Raw genomic sequence first — 21,957 nt, 5'->3', positions numbered from 1 at the left:
ATGGGTTATGTAGTCCTTTTCCAAAGCTAAATTGATTTAAAAAAAAATACCAGCAACAAAACAGGAAAGAGATAGTCATTATGAAAACATTTTTTTATTTTCAACCAAATATGTTCAAATGTGCTAACAAAGCGTAGCTTTAGCAGCTTTAGCAGTGAAGGAATGGGGTCGAAATACAAGAAGTCCTGCCTAGCTACAAAAACAGATATGCTCAAACCTCATTGAATAAAATACATAAGCAGACAAGTATATTCACATATTAAATCAATAAAAGAAACATTTTAAGCATATAGTTATACCTGCACACCAAATCAATAAAGAAGACATAACTACACATTTTTGATAGGGAGTAATGACAAAGGTTTTTATAACTTTATGATCTGATATGTATTTCTGAGCACTTTGGAATAACAAATATTTTTTGATATATTGCCTGAATAGCTTAATGACCCTTAAGGAACTGTTTAATGCATGCCTGATGATTTTCTAAATCACAGACACTGCCAAAGTCGTCTAAAAATGTTCAGTACTTGATTATATCTTATGTTTTGACTAATGCTAGACGCCAGTTTTAGATTACTACTGAACGTTCTGGACAGAGGGAAATATTTTGCCGAACAAAGAAAAGATATGGTTGGAAGCATGATTAAACTAAGAATATGATGAAGTAAGCAAGTACATGGAAATCAAAAGAACAAAGAAACAAAAACATTGTAAGTGGTGAGCACAAACTTTGCAGGGAACATTAATAAATTGATGTCACAGCCAAAAGCTCACATAATTCCGTACAAAATAACAAAATTGAAAGAATGATGAATGGGCGGTGTGCGACAGTGGGTGAAGTGGATGTATGTGCAAGAATGGTTTACAGGAAGGACACTTGGAGCTAAAACCGGTAGAGGTGCCAGAGGGAGACAGCCAAGAACCCGGCCAAAGATGATCGTCAAGGCTGAAAAACGGAAAGGAAAACAACAGCCCCCACACACATTGAATCGCCCATAATCAGCACCCAACCCCACGGAACCAGCTCTCACCGAACCAGCACCCACTCCCATGGAATCAAACTCTCCTGCGAACGTCCCCCACCCCAAAGACTGTCATGTTCCTGCGTCACCTGACTTACAGCCAAGCCCCAATCAAGAAATTGCCAGCACCTACTACAGCTCGTTAGGTCCCCTACTTAACCTCCGTGTATTCTGCCAGTGGTTGTCAGTACGTCTACTTACCCTTCCCGTGACACCACTGCCTTTTTGTCCCCTGAACGATCGCTATTGCCAACTGCTTGTGTAAACTGACCGACCACGCCTTGATCGCCGCCTGCCCCGACTACTTGCTCGTCCTTTGACCACGCTCCTGATCGCCGCCTGTCTCGACAACCTGCCTGACTACGACTACGCGCTGTACTCTGCTGCTCAGCCACACCAGACCGCAAGTCCAGCATTCCACTTCCCCTTTTCCTCTTTTTCAATAAAGGATCGTGTTGTACTTGGTCGCCCTGTCTCTGTTCCGTGACAAAGACTCATCGCCCATCAAACTCAGCCCACACCGGCATGTGCAACTGAATATAAGCTGAGCAAAGAACCTTGAACGTTGCCTTTTCTGAATAGAGACTCTCTGCTCTTAAGCATGGTCGCACGAAAGGCCCAGCGCTGTATTGTACTTTCCTGAAAACAGAGCTTTCTTAACAAGAATTGTGATTGAACTCAACCAACCTGTGTAAGTCTAAATTTTGTTTCGGTGTCTTAGCCTTTTCCTAAAGCCGAAGAAATAAAACGAGCACGCGGTGAGTAAATTGGATAACAGGTGATTGGCTATGGCATTTGCCGTGAGGCGTGGATAGCGCTCTTCCTAAATTGTGGACCAAAAATCCAACAGTAGCTTTAGCAGCTGTATCAGCGGAATCGAGTTCTTGAGTCATCACCCCCCCCCCCCTTGAAAAAATATATTTTAAAATGAAGTGCACATGTTCAAAAATTAGACCCGGATACATTTGTTCTTGCTGAGTTGCTTTCATCTTCCTCCATTGGTTACATCTTTTGATAGAGTTTCCCAACTGGAAAAGAGACAACAACTCCGTCATAATCTGCTTTGGCTCATTTCGTCTTATTTTACCTTTGAAGCCGAGAAATCCAAGGATGCCGAAGGACACCAACACCAGAAATCCCAATAGTCCGAGGGTGACGTAAACCGCCAGCAGAGGATTTGAATCTGATGAAGGGATTTGCGGATGTTGATCACTCACAATTCTCAAACCTTTTACAGGGTGGTGCAATTACCTGGTATGACGATGACATCCGTCTGCGTGATGTAAGTGACTTGAGACGTTCGCACCTCGCAGGTGTAGGTGCCCTGATGGTCGAGCACCACGTTGGGCAGCTTGAGGTGCCGCCAAGCCGATCGTCCGTCCAGCACATGGATTTTCCAGTCCTCCGAGAGCGTCAGGTGGTGGTGTATGCTGCTCACGTTCATGGATAGGATGTGCTCAGAAAAATGGATCCTCCAGATCAGCTCGTATGTATCCACGTCGCCCGGGAAACTGCACGGAATCTTGATTTCGCTGTGCGGCGAAGTTTGGATGGGAGCTGCGTGAAGATGTTTGGTTGAGAAGATTTGAAGTGGACCCTTCTCTGGTGTTTGCGGGAAGATTCAGATCGAGTCTTGTGTACCTTCTTGCTTGAAGCGAGCTCTTCTGGTGTTCATTTCATTGCTGACGTCACATATGAACTCCAGGTTGATGTTTTCGGCCGCCTTCAGTGGCACCCAGCTCTCCACCTCATAGAAACCAAGTTGCGTCTGTTCCATCTTCGTCTTATTGTAGAAGAGCCCGTCGTCCGTCGGAGGGTCTGTGGACCAGACGAGTGTGGGCTCCGGGTAGATGCCATCAGCCCGGCAGAACACGGCCTCGTCGTTCAACTCCATGCGGATATCCTGGACCGGTGCTGACACCCAAACAACAACACCAGCAGCGTGTCAGCACAACAGCAACTTACAGAGACAATGAAACCATTTTGAGTTGATTTCAAGGACGTCAGGATGAAAAGGTTTGAGCAGACTGTATCTAAGAAGACCCTTGAGTGACCTCCCCAAACACGACGCACCTTTGACATCCAGGACAATGATGCCCGACTCCTCCGAGGCGACTCGCTTCATGGTGATGCAGAAGTATTTCCCTTGGTCTTGCGGTGTGACGTTCCTGAGAACCAATGTGGCGTTTCCCTCCAGGACAAGCTCGGGAAAAAGACTAGTCCTGTTCATGTAGCGGGCCACCGGTGAGTTATGTCCCACCACGAAGCTTGTGTTCCCGTAGCGTGTGCAACTGACTATCGCCTTCTTACGGTACCACATGATCCGAGCCCCTTGCCCATCAGAATTGAAGTTACAGGGAAGAATGCACTCGGAGTACGCCAGGCAGGTCACGTTCAACTCTGGTGAATGGTCAAGTACAAAAAATTTACACCGTTAGGAAAAAGACATTTATTGCCGAACAGCAAATGAGTCAGTCACATGTAGTAAAGCAAAAATACGAGTTGGAAGCTAAGAGAAAGGCAAAAGCTAAAAGAATCCAGCACACACCCTTACAATTGTTCTTGGATTTGATTGGAATAATCCCCACCAACATTAGGCCCACACTCACGTTCGGTCCCAGAACAATGGGAAAAGCTCCACAGAAAAATAGCAAGAGAGCACAAAAAAACACATCCATGTATCGTCGCCATCATTTTTTTGTTTTGTTGCTTACTTTCAGTTTTGTGTAGACAAACAGGCTCGACAGCTACCTCCCATTGAATGTCTTTATGACAAGCCAATAGAAAGAGACATGACTTCGACTTAGGGTTCATATTTTATAGTGTGGAACTGCTGGTATTGCCTTGCATGTGCAAAATCATATGTATTGCCATGAACATTGATGTAATGTAGGCCAAATGCTAGAAAAGACATTTTTATGCAAAACTGTCATGTGTGACTATTATTTAATAAATATATTATAGGAGATAATTGTTAACAATACGTGAACAATCTTCGATGTGTTTGATGATCAAGTTTAATCGACTTTAATTTCACTTTGTGTGCAAACGTTAGCTACAGGCTAGCTGGCTATACATTTGGTGATGGAATGCCCCTACTAGCTTAGTATGGCCGTGGGCAGGGAGCACGTATGTGCACAGAAGGGGCAAGAACAAAAGAAAGGTCTCTTGTGAGTATGAACTTGTTATTTCATATTTTTTATTTACAATATTGATTGCGAACTGCTGCGTCGAGAGTTGTTTGGACGCCATCAATTGGAAGAAGAAAATCTTTCTCTCTTTTTTTTTACTTTCAAGGAAACGGGTCGGGAGGAAGCCGTTCTCGCGTTTCCGGTGGCTGCCAAGTGCTGCGAGCTTGTCGCACTCTTAGGCGCTCACTGTCGGGACTGCTCTTGTGCTGCACGAGTTGTTCACTTGGTCCAGCACAAATTTGCCGAGCAGCCTCCAGTCCGGAGCTTCTGCTCCAGCGTCCTCTGTGGCGACTTCATCAGCCTCAGGACCCCAACATTGGACACCCACCCGAGTCGCGAGGATGAACCCCCAGTGTGCCCGCTGCGGGAAGGTTGTTTACCCCACAGAGAAAGTCAGCTGCCTGGACAAGGTGGGCACTTTTCCTCCATCACTCGGCTTATTCTTCGAATAAATAGATTTACAGATATTAACTAATTAAATGCAACAGGACAATGTTAGTTTTTATTTGCACAGTGCATCATCAGTACCCCCCCCCCCCCCCCCCCCCAAAAAAAAAGTCAAAATTTCTCTACAAGTTCTTAAATGTGTTTTACAAGCTTTAGGTATCTATAAAAATGGTGAAATAAATGTTACATATTTATGGATTGGTTAAAGCCAAACAAGCAATGTTCTGTACATTAAACTGTGTTTTAAAATCGAACTGATTAAATAATTGGATGTTTAAGTATCAATGTTATGCAGTACGTGTATCATACAAACGTTTTCCCTCTCGTGTCTACTTTCTCACAAATCATAAAAAACGTTCTTTTCAAGCATTAAACCTTTTTGCTCTCTTCTAACTGCTTATGTACTTACAAGTTATCAGCTGATCAAGATTATTAGACAATCCTTAACAACGTGCTGCCGCAGCACACACGCACGGGCCGTTCCACCGAATGGGTGCCATTTGCTTGTTAACTAAATATAAAACAAATAGCGACTTACATGGTGTGTATTTAAAACAAACAGATTAATGCTAACGTAAAGGGAAATGATGGGCTAACTGACGCCATTTATAAGATGGAGATGTAACTCAGTCAATGGAGACGTGAAGCAACACATATAGACAGACAATATAACAATACTCACAGGCATGTATTCTTTATCCTCTGTGAAGCTAGACCATACTGCTGGGGAGTTGACGTCAACTCTATCTGAAAGTCTACCAGCATAAATGTACAACTCTGCCCCCAGGTGGCCAAGGCATGATTAAAAAAAGATATATATTGAGCGACACATATATAAATGATGGCGTGCAGCGTAATGTCGATAAATTATTAAAACCTCGTCAAGCGTCTGCTGTGTGCGGCATCGGGTGACAGCCACAAGATCGGGGCGGCGGCCAATCCTTTAGCATGTTCAAATCTCAATCGAGGGGAGGAAATTGGGTAGTCTTGTAATACCACATTGCACCTCCGGAAGTGATAGTGAGTCAGTCAAACTATAAACAAGCTGCTTGTTTGACTCATCAGCTGCTGCTCAGCCTGTTGTCATGACAACAAGCTGAGTTGAGTCTTTATTTGGGGGGAAAAAAATTCAACTTTTGCTCCTAACCTTGCAATGATGTGAATTTTTCATAAAAATATGCGTCAGCCATTAGAAAATGGCGCTTGAATCAGACTTTGAATAGCCCTGCTCAGAAATGTTCTGTGTATGGAGATTGGCACGCACACAGGAAGGGAAAAATTGGAGAAGTAAATGTGTGTTTCTAAACAATGTGTGTGTGTGCGTGCGTGTGTGTGCGTATGTATGTGTGTAGAACTGGCACAAAGGCTGCTTCCACTGCGAGGTTTGCAAGATGACCCTGAACATGAAGAACTACAAAGGTTACGACAAGAAGCCCTACTGCAACGCGTGAGTCTGCCCTGCTGCCTGTCACACATGATGCTAAATGCGACGTCACACAAAACAATCGAGTATGCTACACACACGTGTGACACTCTTTTACCATTTGTTCAAGTGTCCATATTACACGCTTTAACGCTTTAAACTATTTCCCCATGTGAGCTTCTCTAGCGAGAACTTTCCTGTGTTTCCTCAAAACCATGTTGGCATGTTAGTTTCCCCGCACACACACAAACACACGCACACACGCACACACACCCAAACAGTCACACTTTGTTTCTTGGCCTTTTCCGGATAATTGCCAACACACCCACAGACACAGTTGACTCTTTTCATCTCTCGCTGTTTCCTTAAGCCCCACCCACTCGGCATTTGTGATGCTGGAACTTTATTTAGAGCAGCACACAAAGGAGCATCCTGCCAGATTGTTTGCACAAGTTGGTGATAGCATCAAAGTGGACTTGGAATCAGACAGCCTGGCTTGGGAATTCATGTAACCTATGACGTCATAACTTGGACAATAAATATGACGTCACACTTTACCGTTGCATGCGTGTGAGCATCTGAGTGTGAGACGTGGCCTACGGCATCTCCTTGCGAGCATTATCGTTTTGTATTTGGCTGCTTTCTTACATTTTGCCGCATGGCTAAACATTTGGATCGGCGACACCAATTGTTAACCATACATTTTGGGTGCAGACATTATCCCAAGACGTCCTTCACAATTGTGGCCGACACGCCGGAGAACCTGCGACTGAGACAGCAGAGCCAGCTGCAGAGCCAGGTGCAGTACAAGAAAGATTTTGAGGAGAGCAAAGGTCGAGGCTTCAGCATCGTGTCCGACACACCCGAGATGCAACGACTGAGACGCACTCAGGAACACATCAGTAACGTATGTACCGGAGGTAGAAACGCGCACACACGCTGACGGTGATTATAAAAGGTCTGCACACCCAAATGTCGTTTCAAAACCTTTTACTACGCTAAGGTGACCTGTAGAACTAAATCAAAGTGAATTTAACCTTGTCAAGAAGGGGAAATAAAAATATATAACTCAGGTCATGTGGTTGCACAAGCGTGCACACCCTCCTATAACTGGGGACCGTTTCTTTCCCATAAATTGTCCAAGTCGGCTTGTTTGTTTGTTTGTTTATTTATTTTTTTATTTGGAGTTACTCATTTGCTAAGTGGGTATGTGGCTCCGTTCACGATCATATTCAAACTAGATCAAGTTCAGCTGTTCTAGTAGTCTTTTATTCTCACAGTAATGATTGAAAAAGCTTTGAAATTCCTTGTTATGCAATTTTGTTAAATGTCACAAAAACATGGGTTGTGTAGATATGGTTATGCGTGGTGTGAAGGGGAATGAATGGATGTGGTGCAATTTTGTCAGTGAGCGCACACACACACACACACATACACACACGCCTTGATTCTCCTATGGGGACAAGATGGAGGTGACAATGACATCATCTGAGGTGGACCATCAGGTAAATTGTAAGTGAACTTTTTTTTGGTCTTCTCATTTTGAATCACATTAATTTGAAAGCAAACGCTTCCTGTCTTTGTCTTCTTCGCTCCTCATTCGGACTGACACACTCCACTGTGAACTCCGAACTCGCCAGGAAGAGGCGGAAAGGGAGAAGGAGGAGGAAGCGGCGTGGGAGGATGAGGAGGAGGAGGGCAGAGAATGGTCCAATGTTACGTAAGCGCTGTTTGCGCTTGTACAGATGAAAAGCACTTTTGATGTTCTGCTCTTACATAATAATCAAACGAATAAATCATTCATTCCTAAACGGAAGAATCAAGACCGGATGATTTGGGCCACTTGGACTAACTAACGCGAGGCCACACGCCCGGTTGTCTGCCGCGTGGCGACAGATGGTCACGGGTTCAACGTGGCGTTTTTACCTCAGCTGCCATCTGGACGCTCCATGTGGACGCCAGCATACCTGCCGTTCTGGCAGCCGACGAAACAGTCGGGCACTTGCTATGTTTTCCCGTCGGAAATGTCAAACGTGGTGCAGTGACTGAGATTCATTTGACCGCCATCACCTTGAAATAAAAATAGATAAATAAAATAGTTGAAGGTGACGCTAGTGATAAGTTCAAGTGAAGAGCTAAATGTGGCCCTTGTAAGCGATAAGATGTACTCGATGATGTCACGGGTCTGGACCGTCATGAGTCCGAACCCGACTGACCGTGCGCTCAGAGACCTGTCGGGAGCTGAAACTGGACACAGCGCTCACTCAAAGGACGAAATTCTGAAATCTTCTAAATTTTTTCTCTCTAGAGGGTCACGCCATGGAGCCCTCGTCAGCTCTTGAGGTAATTTTCAAGACAGAGCAAGCCGTGAGGAAGGAGATTCGACAAGAAGAAACTTTTCAGGAGACCGTGACCACCTTCACGTCTCACCTTGACACAAACGGACGCACGGGCTCGTCTGAACGGGTGTACACTGACGAGACTGTGCAAGCTAAAGTGGAGAGAAAAGACGAGAAGGAGGACGGAGAAGAAGTGGTGCGAAAGGAAGCGAGTGGAGAACACGAACAAGGAAGAGCAAACGGATCCGAGGAGCCACAGGTAAGAAGACACTTGAAGGCTTTTGCGATGGGCCATCGTTTCTCACCTTCTACACATGAAGAAAGACCAGCGTTCCTAATATTTTGCTCTCTGTGTGTTTCCAGGCCTCAAGTGGTGGCCGCCCAGTTCTTCCTGACCCGGCGTTCAACAGGAGATGCAGCCTGCTGGCCAGTGAGGTGAGCTCCTACTACAATCTTGTCCCCAAATTAAAACCCTTCATTTTTTATTTATTTAATTGTTTTTATTTTATTTTTTTTTATTCATTCATTCATTCATTATTAAAATTATTTTAATCAAACTACAGAGATACCACCATTTTTTTTTACAATGTATTAAAAATCATATGTATTTTTCCTAAATTAGAATTTTTCTTGTTTGTGTATTCATATTTATCCATTCGTATCATTCAATTATTGCTAATAGTCGTGAAAATCGCAGTGTTGGCGTCATCGTCTTAACAGACATGACGAGATGTGCTTAAAAGGGATTAAAAAATAGACCTGAGCTGAAGCCAGCGTCGCCATTGGCAACCGTCCCTCAAAAGGTCCCACGTGAGTCCATCAAAACGATTGGCATCACACCCAATCTTTCGCTGCTTCGTGGGAGGGCGACACGTTCCCGCTGACACATCGACTGCTTACTGAAATCCTCTCGACTCGCTCGAGCCGCTTGGACTCGGCCGTGAGTCATCACGCCGCCAGGAGGCGAGCGCTTTCTAAATTTACCGCCGCTCCGAGCCGCCGGCTGACTTCAAAAGCTTCCATGTTCCGACCCAAAGTTCTCAAATTCCGAGCTAATACCTGCTCCGCCAATCGGAGCTTTACCGTTGCCACGGCGACGTTAATCTTTGCAAAGCTGAGCCGGTGGAAGAAGGAAATAACTTGGGTGGCAAATTCGTTAGCACGTTAGCTTCCTCCCACGTGTGTATGTGCTGTGAAAATGGACGGATCGTGTCCTGACCTTTCTAACATCTTCCCAGGTGAAGTACAAAGAGGACTTTGAGAAGATGAAGGGTCAGAGTCTCTTTGTCCCTGCGGCCGACCTCATTCACGCCAAGAACATCAGCGCGGTGGTGTCTGAGGTGTGTTCCCGTTTCGAACACGAGCGAGGACCGGACCGCCAGTGAGCTCGCTAAACGTCTTGCTTGTCCTGTTCAGTCCAAATATAAGCAGGAGGGCAGGGAGGAGGCGTCCTTGTCCCTCTACTCACTGCTTCCAGACACGCCGCAGATCCAACGGGCCAAGGAAGTGACCCAGCTGCAGAGCGAGGTAACTACGTCACAACAGAACCGGTACCAAAGCTACAAATTCTGTTTATTTTTTTCTTTTCAGGTTAAATACAAAGAAAACATGAAGACGTCTTCCTCACTGTATTCTCTCATGCCAGAGACCAACGACACTCACTTTGTCAAAGAACTCACTGACTTACTCAGCCAGGTAAGAGACAGACGGACAGATGGACAGATGCACATGACATTGTCCCTCCTTCCCTTTCAGAACAAGTACAAGGAGGAGGTGAAGAAGGAACTGAGCAGTACTTTGTACTCTCAACTCCCCGAGACCAGCGAGATGCATCTGGCCAAAAGTGTCCACGAGTTTCAGAGTGACGTGCGAGCCTTTCGTTTCGTCGACATCTGCCTTCATCCGGCGAGATCTTGATATCCTCTGTTGTCCCGGTCTCGTAGAAAAAGTACACGGAAGACGGCAAGAGAAAAGCCTCCGTCTCGCTCTACTCTCGACTGGCCGATACGCCCGAGATCCAACACGCGCTGGAGATGTCGCAGCTGCAGAGTGATGTAGTTGACCTCCACACACTCCAAGGTCACGTAAGCGTGGAGCGAGTGTGCGACCTCGTCACCGTCTCGCTTCTCTCAGGTGAATTATCGACCCAAGGTGTTGGTGAAAGGAGCTCCTTCGTCTCTCTACTCTCAACTGACCGACACCAAGGAGATCCAGTTTGCCAGGGAGATGACCGAGCTGCACAGCCAGGTACCACCACACAGTTTTACTTCCAAGTTCATTTCCAAAATCATCTCAGCGTCTTTATCCTTTCGTCAGCTCAAGTACCAGGAGGAGGGCAAGAAGAGGCAGAGTCAGACGTCGTACTCCAAGCTGCCGTGCACCATGCAAACTGAGTTTGCAAAGACCGTCGCCGACTTGCAGAGTGAGGTGAGACCTTCTTTCTTCTCGTGCTCCTCGTCCGTCTATCCTGGTTCAAAATATCTTCGAGGCTTTCTTCACCAAATCCATTCAAAGATCATCTCGCCACCAGCGCCGCTACAAACAAGTGGGCCAGAACTCGTCCTCCTACTCGCTTCTGCCGCAGACGCTGGAGACGCTCCACGCCAAGGACGCGTCCCAACTCGCCAGCGAGGTAAAAAAAAAAGTCACTTTAGTTTCGATGAGGGATGAAGGCTAATGATGGCGCCGTCTTGTCCGCGCCGTTCAGGTGAAGTACAAAGAGGACGGCAGGAAGGAGATGAGTGTCAACTTGTACTCGCTGATGCCTGAAACCATCCACACGCAACGCGCCAAAGAGATCTCAGACCTGCAGAGTCAGGTAGGAAGGAAGGAAGGAAGGAAGGAAGGAAGGAAGGAAGGAAGGAAGGAAGGAAGGAAGGAAGGAAGGAAGGAAGGAGGGAGGGAGTGTGAGAGGGAGGGAGGAAGGGATAGAGGGAGGAAGGAAGGAAGGGAGCGAGCGAGGAAGGAAGCAAGCAAGGAAGGAAGGAAGGGAGGAAGGAAGGGATAGAGGGAGGAAGGAAGGAAGGAAGCGTGGAAGGAAGCAAGAAAGGAAGGAAGGAAGGAAGGAAGGAAGGAAGGAAGGGAGGGAGGGATAGAGGGAAGGAAGGAAGGAAGGAAGGAAGGAAGGAAGGAAGGAAGGAAGGAAGGAAGGAAGGAAGGAAGGAAGGAAGGAAGGAAGGAAGGAAGGAAAGTTCTTGAAGGCAACTCTAGATGCTTTGCTGTCAGCTCTTTCCTGTCAGAACCTTGACTTGGGAATTTCCTCAACTGGGTCAGTTGCTATGGCAACCACACGATGAAGCTGCAAGTGTGGGTGAGTCAGTGTTGGCGTACACGTGTGTGTGTGCGCGTGTGTTGTTGTGCGGCAGGTCAAGTACAAAGCAGGCGCGCAGCAGCAAATGCAGAGCACCTTGTACCATCAGCTTCCAGAAACTCCCGAGACTCAGCTGGCAAAGCAAATGTCCCGACTGCAGAGCCAGGTGCCACCAGACCACGTTTCACTGTTAGAAAGAATTGTCCCAAGATGGTGGCAAAGCACTACTTTATTCCAAATGAAGCTCCTCAATTGACTTCAACACAAATGTTACAGAGCAAGTACAAGTCGGCGGGTGAGCAGGAGCTTCGCAGCTCTCTGTACTCCGCCCTGCCCGTCACCACGGAGACGCAGCGCGCTAAAGATGCCGCAGAGCTGCTAAGTGAGGTAACCTGCCGCTCACCCGCCCCACCTTGACGACCAAATTGGCAAAGTCGCCTTGTGGCTTTGCCAGCTCAAGTACAAAGAGAGCGGTAAGAAGGAGATGCCCGCCTGCCTTTACGCCACCTTAGCTGACACCTCCCAAACCGCCTTCAACAGAGACATGACGGACATGCAGAGCGAGGTGAAGCAAAATTTTCAACCTTCAGCCGCTTTGGATTCATATCTCGCCGTGTCCTTCAGATCAAGTACAAGGAGGACGGGAAGAGGACCCTCTCTCAGAGTTTCTACTCTCAGCTGGCGCAGACGCCCGAGACTCAGTTTGCTAAAAGTGTTGCAGAGCTGCAGAGCGAGGTCAGATCCGTTCCAAGCGTTCCTACCTAGCTCTCGTTTGTTAGACTCGTACAATCATCTCCTCTGCAGGTCAAGTACAAGGAGGAGGCCCAGAAGCAGATGTCGTCCTCGCTCTTCTCCAGCTTACCTCGCACGCTCCAGACTCAGCGGGCCAAGGAGCTCACGGAGCTCCAGAGTCAGGTGACCTCACGCCGCTCCTGTTCTCTGTGGACGTTGATGTCAAAGCCAAATTTCCGTGCAGGTGAAATACAAGGAGTGCCACAAGGATGCGTCCTCGGCCCTCTTTTGCGTCCTCCCGAAGACGCCAGAGATGCAGTTTGCCAAACACGTGTCGGAGATCCAAAGCGAGGTCAGGCCCCCCCATCCGCGTTTTCTTCTTCCTTCAGCTTTGTGACATTTGCTAGTGTTGCAGGCCAATTACAAGCGAGACAAAGAGGACATGTCCATCTCCTTGTACTCCTTGATGCCACAAACGCCCGAAGTTCAATTTGCTAAAGACATGGCCGACACTCACAGCCAGGTGAGCGCAAACGCACGCTTGACGGGTTCCTTGATAAGTTTCAGCCAACCCAGCGCCAAGTCCTAAAAGCGCTGAGGGTTAAAATATCAGCCAATAGGAAGCCAGTATGATAAGATGTGTGTGTGTCTGTGTGTGTGTTTTAGGCCAAGTACAAGCATGAGGCCAAGCAGCAGGCGGCAGCGTCTTTGTACGCCCAACTTCCCGAAACGTTGGAGACCAAACACGCCAAAGAAGCCAGCGCACTTCAGAGTGAAGTCAGTCCTACTTTTTTTTTTTCTGCCACTCCTTCATTTTTTATATATTTTTTTGCCTTCAAACCAGCGTGCCGTTTTTTTTTTTGGTCCCGGTCCAGAAAGCGTACAAAGCCGAGGGCAAGAAGCAGATGATGTCGTCGCTCTATTCTCAGCTTCCCGACACCCCGCAGACGCAGTTGGCCCGAGAGGTGGCGCTGATCCAGAGCGAGGTACCAACTCATCTTGAGAATGATATCTAAGACTTTTAAAGCGGACCGGACTTTTGTATGTTCAGAACAAATACAAAGAGAGCGGCAAAATGGCGCAGAGCGTCAGCTTCTACTCGCAGCTCCCAGAGACTAACGACATCCTGTTTGCCAAAAGCGTCTCAGAGATCCAAAGTGAGGTATTGGGTCTTCTAGGAACACAAGAGGACCTGATCCCAGCGCGTCAGGATCCTGATTTCATCTGGTGCATTTCAGAACAAGTACAAGGAGGCGGGTCGGAGGCAAGCGCCTGACTGTCTCTACTCCAAGTTGCCCGACACTCTGGAGACTCGACACGCTCGAGATGTGTCGCAGTTGAGGAGTCAGGTCAGCGCCGAGTCAGCCAGAACCAGCCAGCCAGTCCAAAACTAAGTTCTTCGGCTGTATTTTTTTTTTTAGGTGGCCTACAAGCAGGACGCCAGCAAGACGTACTATCACCAAATGCCTCAAACCACACACATGGAGTTGGCCAAACATCTCAACCACTTATACAGTCAGGTGATCAACACACACAAACACACACATGCATGCGCACGCTAAAAACTGAGCTCTTGATCTGCAGGTGAAGTACAAAGAAGACGGGAAGAAAGAGATGAGTAAGAACTTGTACTCGCTCCTTCCCGAGACATCGGAAACGCACTTTGCCAAACAGATGTCGGAGTTACACAGCCAGGTGAGGACCCTGAACGCACCACATGCAAGCTGAAGCCACCATCGGGATAAGAAGTATTGTGCATCTGTCGTGGCGCTATGTTTACAGAGCAAGTACCAGAAGGACAAAGAAGATCTGTGCAATTCTTTGTTCTCTGTCCTGCCCGAAACTCTAAACACTCGCTTCGTGAAGGACATGGCGGAAACTCACAGCCAGGTTAGAAAGCTCAACTGGTTTGTAGACGCTAGCAGCACCTCCTAACAAATCAGCCACACTGATCTATTCTGGTCGCTTTATCAGCGCTGCAAGATTCCTCGTCCCACCAAAGAATGTCACGGCGTGTCATGTGACCCTCGGGCGCTGTCTTTATGGAAACACCGCCTGAATATTTTGTGTTCTTCATGTGTGTGCGCGCAGGTGAAATACAAGGAGGCGGGGAAAAAAGAAGCCAGCAGCGCTTTGTGCCATCAGATGCCCGAGACTGCCGAGACACTTCATGTGAAAGAAATTTCCGAGCTGCAGAGTCAAGTGAGCGCATACAAACATGCGATGAACACAATGAAATAAAATAAAATAAAATATAATAAAATAATAATCTGGCAGATCAAGTACAAGCAGAGTGGCAAGGAAGTGATGTCGACCAGCCTGTACGCTCAGCTGCCGCAGACGTCCGAGACGCAGCTCGCCGCCAGGATGGCGCAGCTGCTGAGCAAGGTGAGCGCACATGATCCTGAGGATCACACATTTTGGACTGATCATGAAATGTCCAAAGATGAGCCTCGTGCGCAACTTGCCGTGTCTTTGCAGTTTAAGTATAAGCAGGAGAGCATCAAGAGCCTCGGTCGCAGCGCCTACAGTCAGCTGCCAGACACCGCCGAGACGCGGCTGGCCAAGGCGCTCGCCCACCTCCACAGCCAGGTGAGAAAGAGTTGAGGAGTTTTTTTTTTCCCCCAAAAATCATGCTTAGACCCCGTTTTGAAGTGAGCTGAAGAGTTTGGCGTCGTCTTATGGCATATACTCTACAGTACACGTCGTTCAAAAGCATGTTTGCAGCATGCTAAATGCTAATCTTCTCTGCAGACCAAATACAAGGAAGCCGGCAGGAAGGCGTCGGCCATCAGCCTCTACCACCACCTGCCTGAGACCCTGGAGACTGTGCATGCCAAAGAGGCCACGCGGCTGCAGAGTCAGGTTGCTCACCTCACCTCGTCTCTTACGCTCACATCGCGATTCAGATGATGGACAACACGTGATGTTGACATCTCCAGGTCCAGTACAAGGTGGACGCTTTGAGGACACAAGGCACCAGTTTGTACTCGCAGCTGCCCCACACTCAGGAGACTAAATTTGCCAAAGCAGCCATGGAGCTTCAGAGTGAGGTGCTTACACACACGCACACACAAAACCAGCCAATGAACACACTAAGAAGGAACGCAATTTGATGTTCAGAATGCGTATGTTAGAATAAATACAGAGCGAGAGGTCGGGAGGAGAGCGGCAGCTGCGTCTTCCACAAGATGGCTGACACCAATCAAACGGAATTCATCAAGCGCTTGAGCGACATTCAGAGTCAGGTGAGTCATCGAGGCCCAATCAAATGCCACCGAAAGTTAGCAAACATTTGTTGCCCCTCAAACAATTCATTGGTTGTGTTTTTAGAGCAAGTACCAGAAGGACAAAGCTGATCTGTCTGCGTCGTTGTTCTCCTCGCTGCCCGAGACTCTGGACACCCGCTTTGTGAAGGACGTGACGGATATGTTCAGCCAGGTGACTCGCCGATCTGCTTCAGGCTGGCCGCGACGTTGTGTTGACGTTGTCGTTGTTTGGTCAGATTAAATACAAAGACGCCAGTAAGAAGGAGATGGTCAAGAGTTTGTACTCGCTGCTGCCTCACACCAAAGACACTCAGCACGCCAAAGAGCAGAGTCAGCTACACAGCCAGGTACGCGTGAAGCCGCATTTTACGATTCGCCTTGAAAAGTACGCATGTGCATTTTGCAGAAGTTGTACAAGGAGGACGGCAAGAAGGAAGCCGCCAGCACTTTGTACGCTCAAATGCCTCAAACCATCGAAACCGTCTTTGCCAAAGAGCTCAGCAAGACGCAGAGTGATGTGAGTGCTAGCGTGCCAATGCTAACGGCGCGTTAACGCAACACGCATCACGTAATCGCAGCAATTCGTCACTGTGTAGAAGTTCTACAAGGAGAAGTACAATCACGAGAAAGGCAAGTCGGACTACGCCAACATGAAGACGTTGCCGGAGGTGGAGCATGCCATGGAGGTCAACAAGAAGCAGAGCGACGTAAGCGGCGACACGCACGCCAAAACGCCACGCTGTCGACGACTTAGTGACCGTGTGCCGTCGCTCTCAGATCAGCTACAGAAAGGGAAAAGAGGAGCTTCACCACTACAGCACAGCGCCCGACAGAGCGGACATCGTCAGCGCCACCAACGCAGCCAAATTGGCCAGCCAAGTCAGTCGGTGTGCATGTGTGTGTGCGTGTGAACCCACCCACTGTCACTTTAACGACTTTCATCTCCATGACAACAATTTGGTAAATTCTAGAAAATGTTTATGTAAATATTCCTCCGAATGTGTGTGTGTGAGTCCAGTGTGTGTGAACTCACAGCCACTTTGTTCTCCATTTTCATCTCTATGACAACAGTTTGATGAATTATAGACAATGTTCTGTTAACACTGAACAGTGTGTGTGTGTGTGTGTGTGTGTGCGTGCGTGTCGGTGTGTGCGTGTGTGTGTGCGTCTTACATAACCCAAACGGTGATCTGTATTTATTATGTATGCACATAATTTGTGTGCGTTTTGCGCCCCCAGGTGGCCTATAAGAGCGATGCCAAGCAGCTGGTTGTGAGTGACGCTTCTCTCCTCACGCGCACGGACATCCATCACGCCAAGGAAGTGTCCAAACTGGCCAGCCAGGTAACACACACACATACACACACACACACACACACATACATGAATGAGCATTTTCCACAATTTACCACCACACAGGTGATGTACAAGCAGGTGCACGGGCGACCTTGCTACAACCCGCTGGATTGCGTGTCCTTCAAACACACACAAGCTGCCACGGCGCTCGCCAGCCAGGTGAGATGTGAACGCGCGGCCTGTAACCGTGGAAACGTTTGTCAAGCAAACAGGATGGAGGAGGAAGCACTTTGGATGAAAAGCTGGAGAAACTGAAGGGGGCAGCACACATTTGGTCTATCCTCCGCCCACGCACACACACACACGCAGACAGCCAGCCAGCAGGGGAGCGCTCCAGTTTCAAACCTTACATAACAGTCTGTTGTGTCGCTTTGGGCTGCTCCTTGAAAAACCAGAATATCATCAAAGTTCTTTATGTTGCTGTCGTTGAGCAGGTCAAGTATAAAAGCAACCGGAACCAGAAAGTGGAAGGTTCTTCTGACCTGCCCAACCTCCTGCAGCTGGAACATGTGCTGCATGCCAGCAAACTGCAGAGTAACGTAAGCACACGTGGATCACAAATACACTTCGCTGCGACTACAAGTTCACACAACGTGTGTGTGTTGTGTGTGCGGCATCAGGTGGAGTACAAGAAGAAGCATGAGCAGAACAAGACTCATTACCACCTCGCTCTGGATACGGCTGACCAGCGCCACCATAAGGAAAACGCAGTGCTGCACAGTCAGGTCCCATGTGCACACACACACACACACACACACACACACAGCCCCTGACTCATATTTACGCTTGCAGGTGAAGTACCGCGAGGAGTACGAAAAGAACAAAGGTCGCACAAGTGTGGAGTTTGCCGACACGCAAACATACAAAGTGCAGAAGGAGGCGCAAAAGATGCAAAGCCAGGTAACGCAATGAAAAAAGATCGCACAAAAATGCAGGAAGTGAAGTCCTTAAAAGGAAGCACAGGAAGTGTAGCAGCGTGTGCATTTTTTCAGAGGGAATACAAGCGTGACTATGAGGAGCACGTGAAAGGCAAAGCCTTGGTGGAGGTCGAGCAGACGCCGGAATATCTGACAGCTCGTCAGGCCACCAACCTGCTCAATGAGGTACACACACACACACACACACACACATTTTACTTATTAGCAATTAATACAAATGTGTCCTTGTAGAAGGAGTACAGGAAGGACCTGGAGCAGGAAGTGAAGGGGCGGGGCTTATCCGGGCTGGGCCTGGAGGACACGCCCGAGCTCCTGAGAGTCAAACAGGCCAATCGGATCCTGAACCAGAAGGAGTACCGCAGAGACCTGCACACGGAGGTTCTGGGCAAAGGGATGCAGCTCAGCGCCGATGTCCTGGAGGTCCGACGGGCCAAGAGGGCCTCCGAGATCCAGAGTCAGGTGAGCCCATGTCGCCCGTCTTCGGGGAACGCACGTCACGCTCTGCGTATGCGTGTCGCAGACGTCCTACAAACAGACGGAGCATCTCAGGGAGAACTCGTACGGGAGCATCACCGACACCCCGGAACTTGTGCACGCCTCTTACCTTAAAGATGTCTACAGTCAGGTGACTGCTAGCTAGTTGACGAGCTCGCTATTTGTCCATCTTTCCGTCCGTCCGTCTATCAATCTGTCTGTTATTCCAGAGAAAGTACAAAGACGATGCGGAGCGGTTGCGCGGTCGCTACAGTGCGCCGTCGCTCACTCCAGAGATGGAGCGAGTGAAAGCCAATCAACAGCACATCAGCTCGGTGAGGATCATGCCCCGCGTCTCGCTAACCCTTGTCCTCCATTCCACACTGCTACTCTTGTGTCATTTCCACTCAGCGCTCTCAAAAGATTCCAGAATATTGAAAGGGGGGGACAAATGACATTCACTTGGATGGGCGATCATGACTCTCTGTCACCCCCTAGACGCACTACTGCTGGGACTCCAAGCTCATGAGAGGTCTTATGTCCTCTGTTAATGAGACGCCAGAGATCGTCCTCGCCAGAGAGAACGCCAAGAAGATCAGTGATGTACACACACGCACGCACACACACATTTTACAAGCTTGAGAACTAGCAACAATGTGCCTTCAGGTGCAGTACAGAGAAGAGGTGGGCTGCGGGACCGCTGTCGTGGAAACGCCTGAGATAAAAAGAGTCCGGCGCAACCAGGAGAACATCAGCTCAGTGAGCATGCACACACACGCACAAGCTTTTTATGTCTGTGACACAATACATGTGCATGTGTGTGTACAGGTGAAGTACCAGCGTGGGCTGCAGGAAGTGCGGGGGCACAGCTGCACTGAGCTGGACACCCCCGAGTACAGGCGGGTCCGGAGGTCTCAGGACTCGGTTTCCATGGTAGCGGCCTGTCTGTCGCGGCTAACAGGACACTGCGTGTGGCAACGTGACACTCGTACTAACTGACGCCCACGGACCACATCGGGATGAGTGTGTGTGGTTGTGTGTGTGTCTGAGAGGGAAAGAGAGCAAGCAAGCTTGTGTGTGTGTGATTAATAAAGATTTTAAAACAGGTGTGTTTCTTTAATTTGCTCACTGACAAAATGCACCATTGGTGTGTGTGAGAATTTTTTTTAATCACTTTTCTTGGTATTAACATTTTAATTACTTGTATTTTTTTTTATTTTCATTTTTGAAATGTTATATTTTTTATGTGACCATTGCTGGCCTTGACATATGTTAAACTGTTTTAATGTATTTTCTTTTGTGCTCTACCATGCAGGCCAAGTACCATGAGGACTTTGAGCGCGCCCGCGGTCGAGGTTGCACGCCAGGCCTGGACGAGCCCGGCATGGAGCGCTACCAGCGAGCCAATCACATGATGACCGACGCACCCCCCAACCAGATGATGGACATGGACAGACGGCCCGGCGGCATCATCGTAGGTCAGCAAGCGCTAATTTTTAAAGGACAAACATCTTGCCCATGTATATCGGTGTATTTTTGCCATTGCTCTGGATGGTGGTTCAGTGTCGTTCCCGTCATCTCTTAAGACCTGAAGGTATGGAGAACAGACCCAGGCTCTATTTTTGACTTTGACCCTTTGGAGGATGACATCCAGTCCAAGAGCCTTCGCAGGATGTCTGGTAGAACACGGCCCAAAACCTCCACAACCCCCACTGACAACTAAAAGAAAACCTCACACTTGTGTTTTGGTCTTCTTCTAAAAACAATCGGCATCTCCCCTAACACAGAACGAAACTTATAAACCACCCTCCCTCCCTCGTGCTGCTTCTAAAAATTGATCATTACCTCCAACCAGTGTCTTTGTAATGACAGCGGACGACATCCATTTTGTGTCCATCGTTGACTTTTGTCTACTTCTTGTGTTTACACGCCGGATGGCGCCCTCTGTTGTCAGAGCGGGCAGAGCGCAGGCTGAGCAGGCCTCAGTCCCGGCAGTCACACAGCTCGTTGACCTCTGACCTCTGGGAGCGCAGCAGTGGCTGCGACACGCCGGGTACATGTCCAGTGTGTGCGTGAATGTGAGCGCACGCTCTAATCACGCGAATGGTTGGAAAAGTCGACACACTTTGAAATCGCCAAATCACCAAGTTGACGTTTTAACCCCTTTCACACTGAACGGCTAGAAATAGAGTTAGAAAACAGATGAGATGGGTCATTTGCAAATAAAATGAAAAATACGTATTAATAAATACTGTCGTGCGTCGCAGCTCCGGTGCTTCCCGGAGCCTACCACCAGGGCGTGCACATGCAGCCCCAATCTCAGTATCATGGCTACATGCATCAAACCAGCATGTCGTCGGTCAGATCCGTCACCTCGCCGCCACACTCCTCCACCATGGTGAGTGCGCCCCCCACAGGCCTCCATGTGTCACTGCGCACTATGAGACGCAGGCAAACTCTAAATAAGATTTTCACAATGGCAATGCAATAATGTTACAAACGCGTGTGTTCAATGTGCGTGCAGCGTGTTTACCGGGCGCTGTACGACTACGCGGCGCAGGACCACGATGAGGTCTCCTTCAGGGACGGTGACGTCATTGTCAACGCTCAGCCCATCGACGAGGGCTGGATGTACGGCACCGTGCAGCGCACCGGGAAGTCCGGAATGTTGCCCGCCAACTACGTGGAATGTTGCAACTAGAGAGGGATACGTGTGGTTTTGCGCAAGTGTGTATGTTGATGCTTGTTTTTTCCCACTCTTCATCTACATTACCACTTGCTCACATAGCATATTTTGAACGTCCGTTTTTGTGTTTTGTATGTTTGATTTCACAACTGCTGTGAAAATAATTATTTGTGAATTATTGAATAGATGTTTTTTTTAGTTGAGGTTTGTTTCCACATACTCTTGATCGTAGATTCAACTTTAATCGGATGTTGTTTCTCACCACTATGTATTGCCGTGCCTCATATGACAAACACACGTGCACACGGTCTTACATAAAAAAAAATAAAACAGCATTTATCAGCACAATTTAAATATGTCTTCAATATCTGAATAGAATTTAAGGGGGTGGCGGGGAACAACCATTCAAAACAATTTAACATTAAAATTTTTGAAGACAGTAAAAAAACATCCGTGACGGTGCAAATCCAATTGCGCGATCTTGTAAAATACAGTGATCCCTCGCTACTTCGCGTTTCATTTATCGCGGCTTCACTACATCACGGATTTTTTTCCAAATTAAAAAAAATTAAAAGTCAAAATAAAACTTCTAAATTAAGGAAACGTGTCTAACCTTTAGGACAATGTAGTATTGCTCCAAATGTTTGTTTACATTCCTTTAGAAGTCCGTTTTCGCGTGTTAGCACGATCGTGAATTAGCATCTTTCCGCTAACTAATTAGCTTACACAGTACTTCTTGTTGGTGACCGTACTTCGCGGATTTCACT

The 21,957-nt window shown here is 47.9% G+C and overlaps 2 protein-coding genes across 2 annotated transcripts; both read left to right on the top strand.

Moving 5' to 3' along the window:
* The first annotated feature begins 4,069 nt into the window (after positions 1-4,069).
* Positions 4,070-8,190, top strand: LOC148381073 (LIM zinc-binding domain-containing Nebulette-like). Its single transcript, XM_088364235.1, has 4 exons — positions 4,070-4,195; positions 4,323-4,626; positions 6,016-6,110; positions 6,801-8,190. Exons 2-4 carry the CDS (start codon positions 4,558-4,560, stop codon positions 7,027-7,029), a joined length of 393 nt encoding a protein of 130 aa, XP_088220361.1. The 5' UTR covers positions 4,070-4,195; positions 4,323-4,557; the 3' UTR covers positions 7,030-8,190.
* LOC148381072 (uncharacterized) lies at positions 7,664-21,538 on the top strand. The gene is made up of 54 exons (XM_088364228.1): positions 7,664-7,806; positions 8,395-8,684; positions 8,789-8,860; positions 9,664-9,765; positions 9,842-9,952; positions 10,016-10,120; positions 10,181-10,291; positions 10,369-10,479; positions 10,559-10,672; positions 10,742-10,852; positions 10,956-11,057; positions 11,133-11,243; positions 11,791-11,901; positions 12,012-12,122; positions 12,190-12,300; positions 12,360-12,470; positions 12,540-12,650; positions 12,712-12,819; positions 12,883-12,990; positions 13,134-13,244; positions 13,343-13,453; positions 13,519-13,629; positions 13,706-13,816; positions 13,889-13,987; positions 14,052-14,162; positions 14,250-14,357; positions 14,559-14,669; positions 14,745-14,855; positions 14,949-15,059; positions 15,222-15,332; positions 15,410-15,520; positions 15,605-15,715; positions 15,801-15,908; positions 15,973-16,083; positions 16,143-16,253; positions 16,333-16,443; positions 16,514-16,615; positions 16,976-17,080; positions 17,156-17,251; positions 17,527-17,631; positions 17,713-17,817; positions 17,885-17,992; positions 18,085-18,195; positions 18,262-18,489; positions 18,551-18,655; positions 18,735-18,839; positions 19,003-19,107; positions 19,171-19,263; positions 19,333-19,437; positions 19,820-19,982; positions 20,091-20,183; positions 20,459-20,557; positions 20,772-20,902; positions 21,029-21,538. The coding sequence occupies exons 1-54, from the start codon at positions 7,770-7,772 to the stop codon at positions 21,203-21,205; spliced, it is 6,153 nt and encodes a 2,050-aa protein (XP_088220354.1). The 5' UTR covers positions 7,664-7,769; the 3' UTR covers positions 21,206-21,538.
* The last annotated feature ends 419 nt before the right edge of the window (positions 21,539-21,957 follow it).

This window comes from Syngnathus floridae, chromosome 20 (genome assembly GCF_059516105.1).
Source record: "Syngnathus floridae isolate MCC-2025c chromosome 20, RoL_Sflo_1.0, whole genome shotgun sequence".
Classification (NCBI taxonomy): domain Eukaryota; kingdom Metazoa; phylum Chordata; class Actinopteri; order Syngnathiformes; family Syngnathidae; genus Syngnathus; species Syngnathus floridae.
The sequence above is the reverse complement of the archived record's forward strand: the minus strand, read 5'-3'. Positions and strand labels throughout refer to the sequence as shown.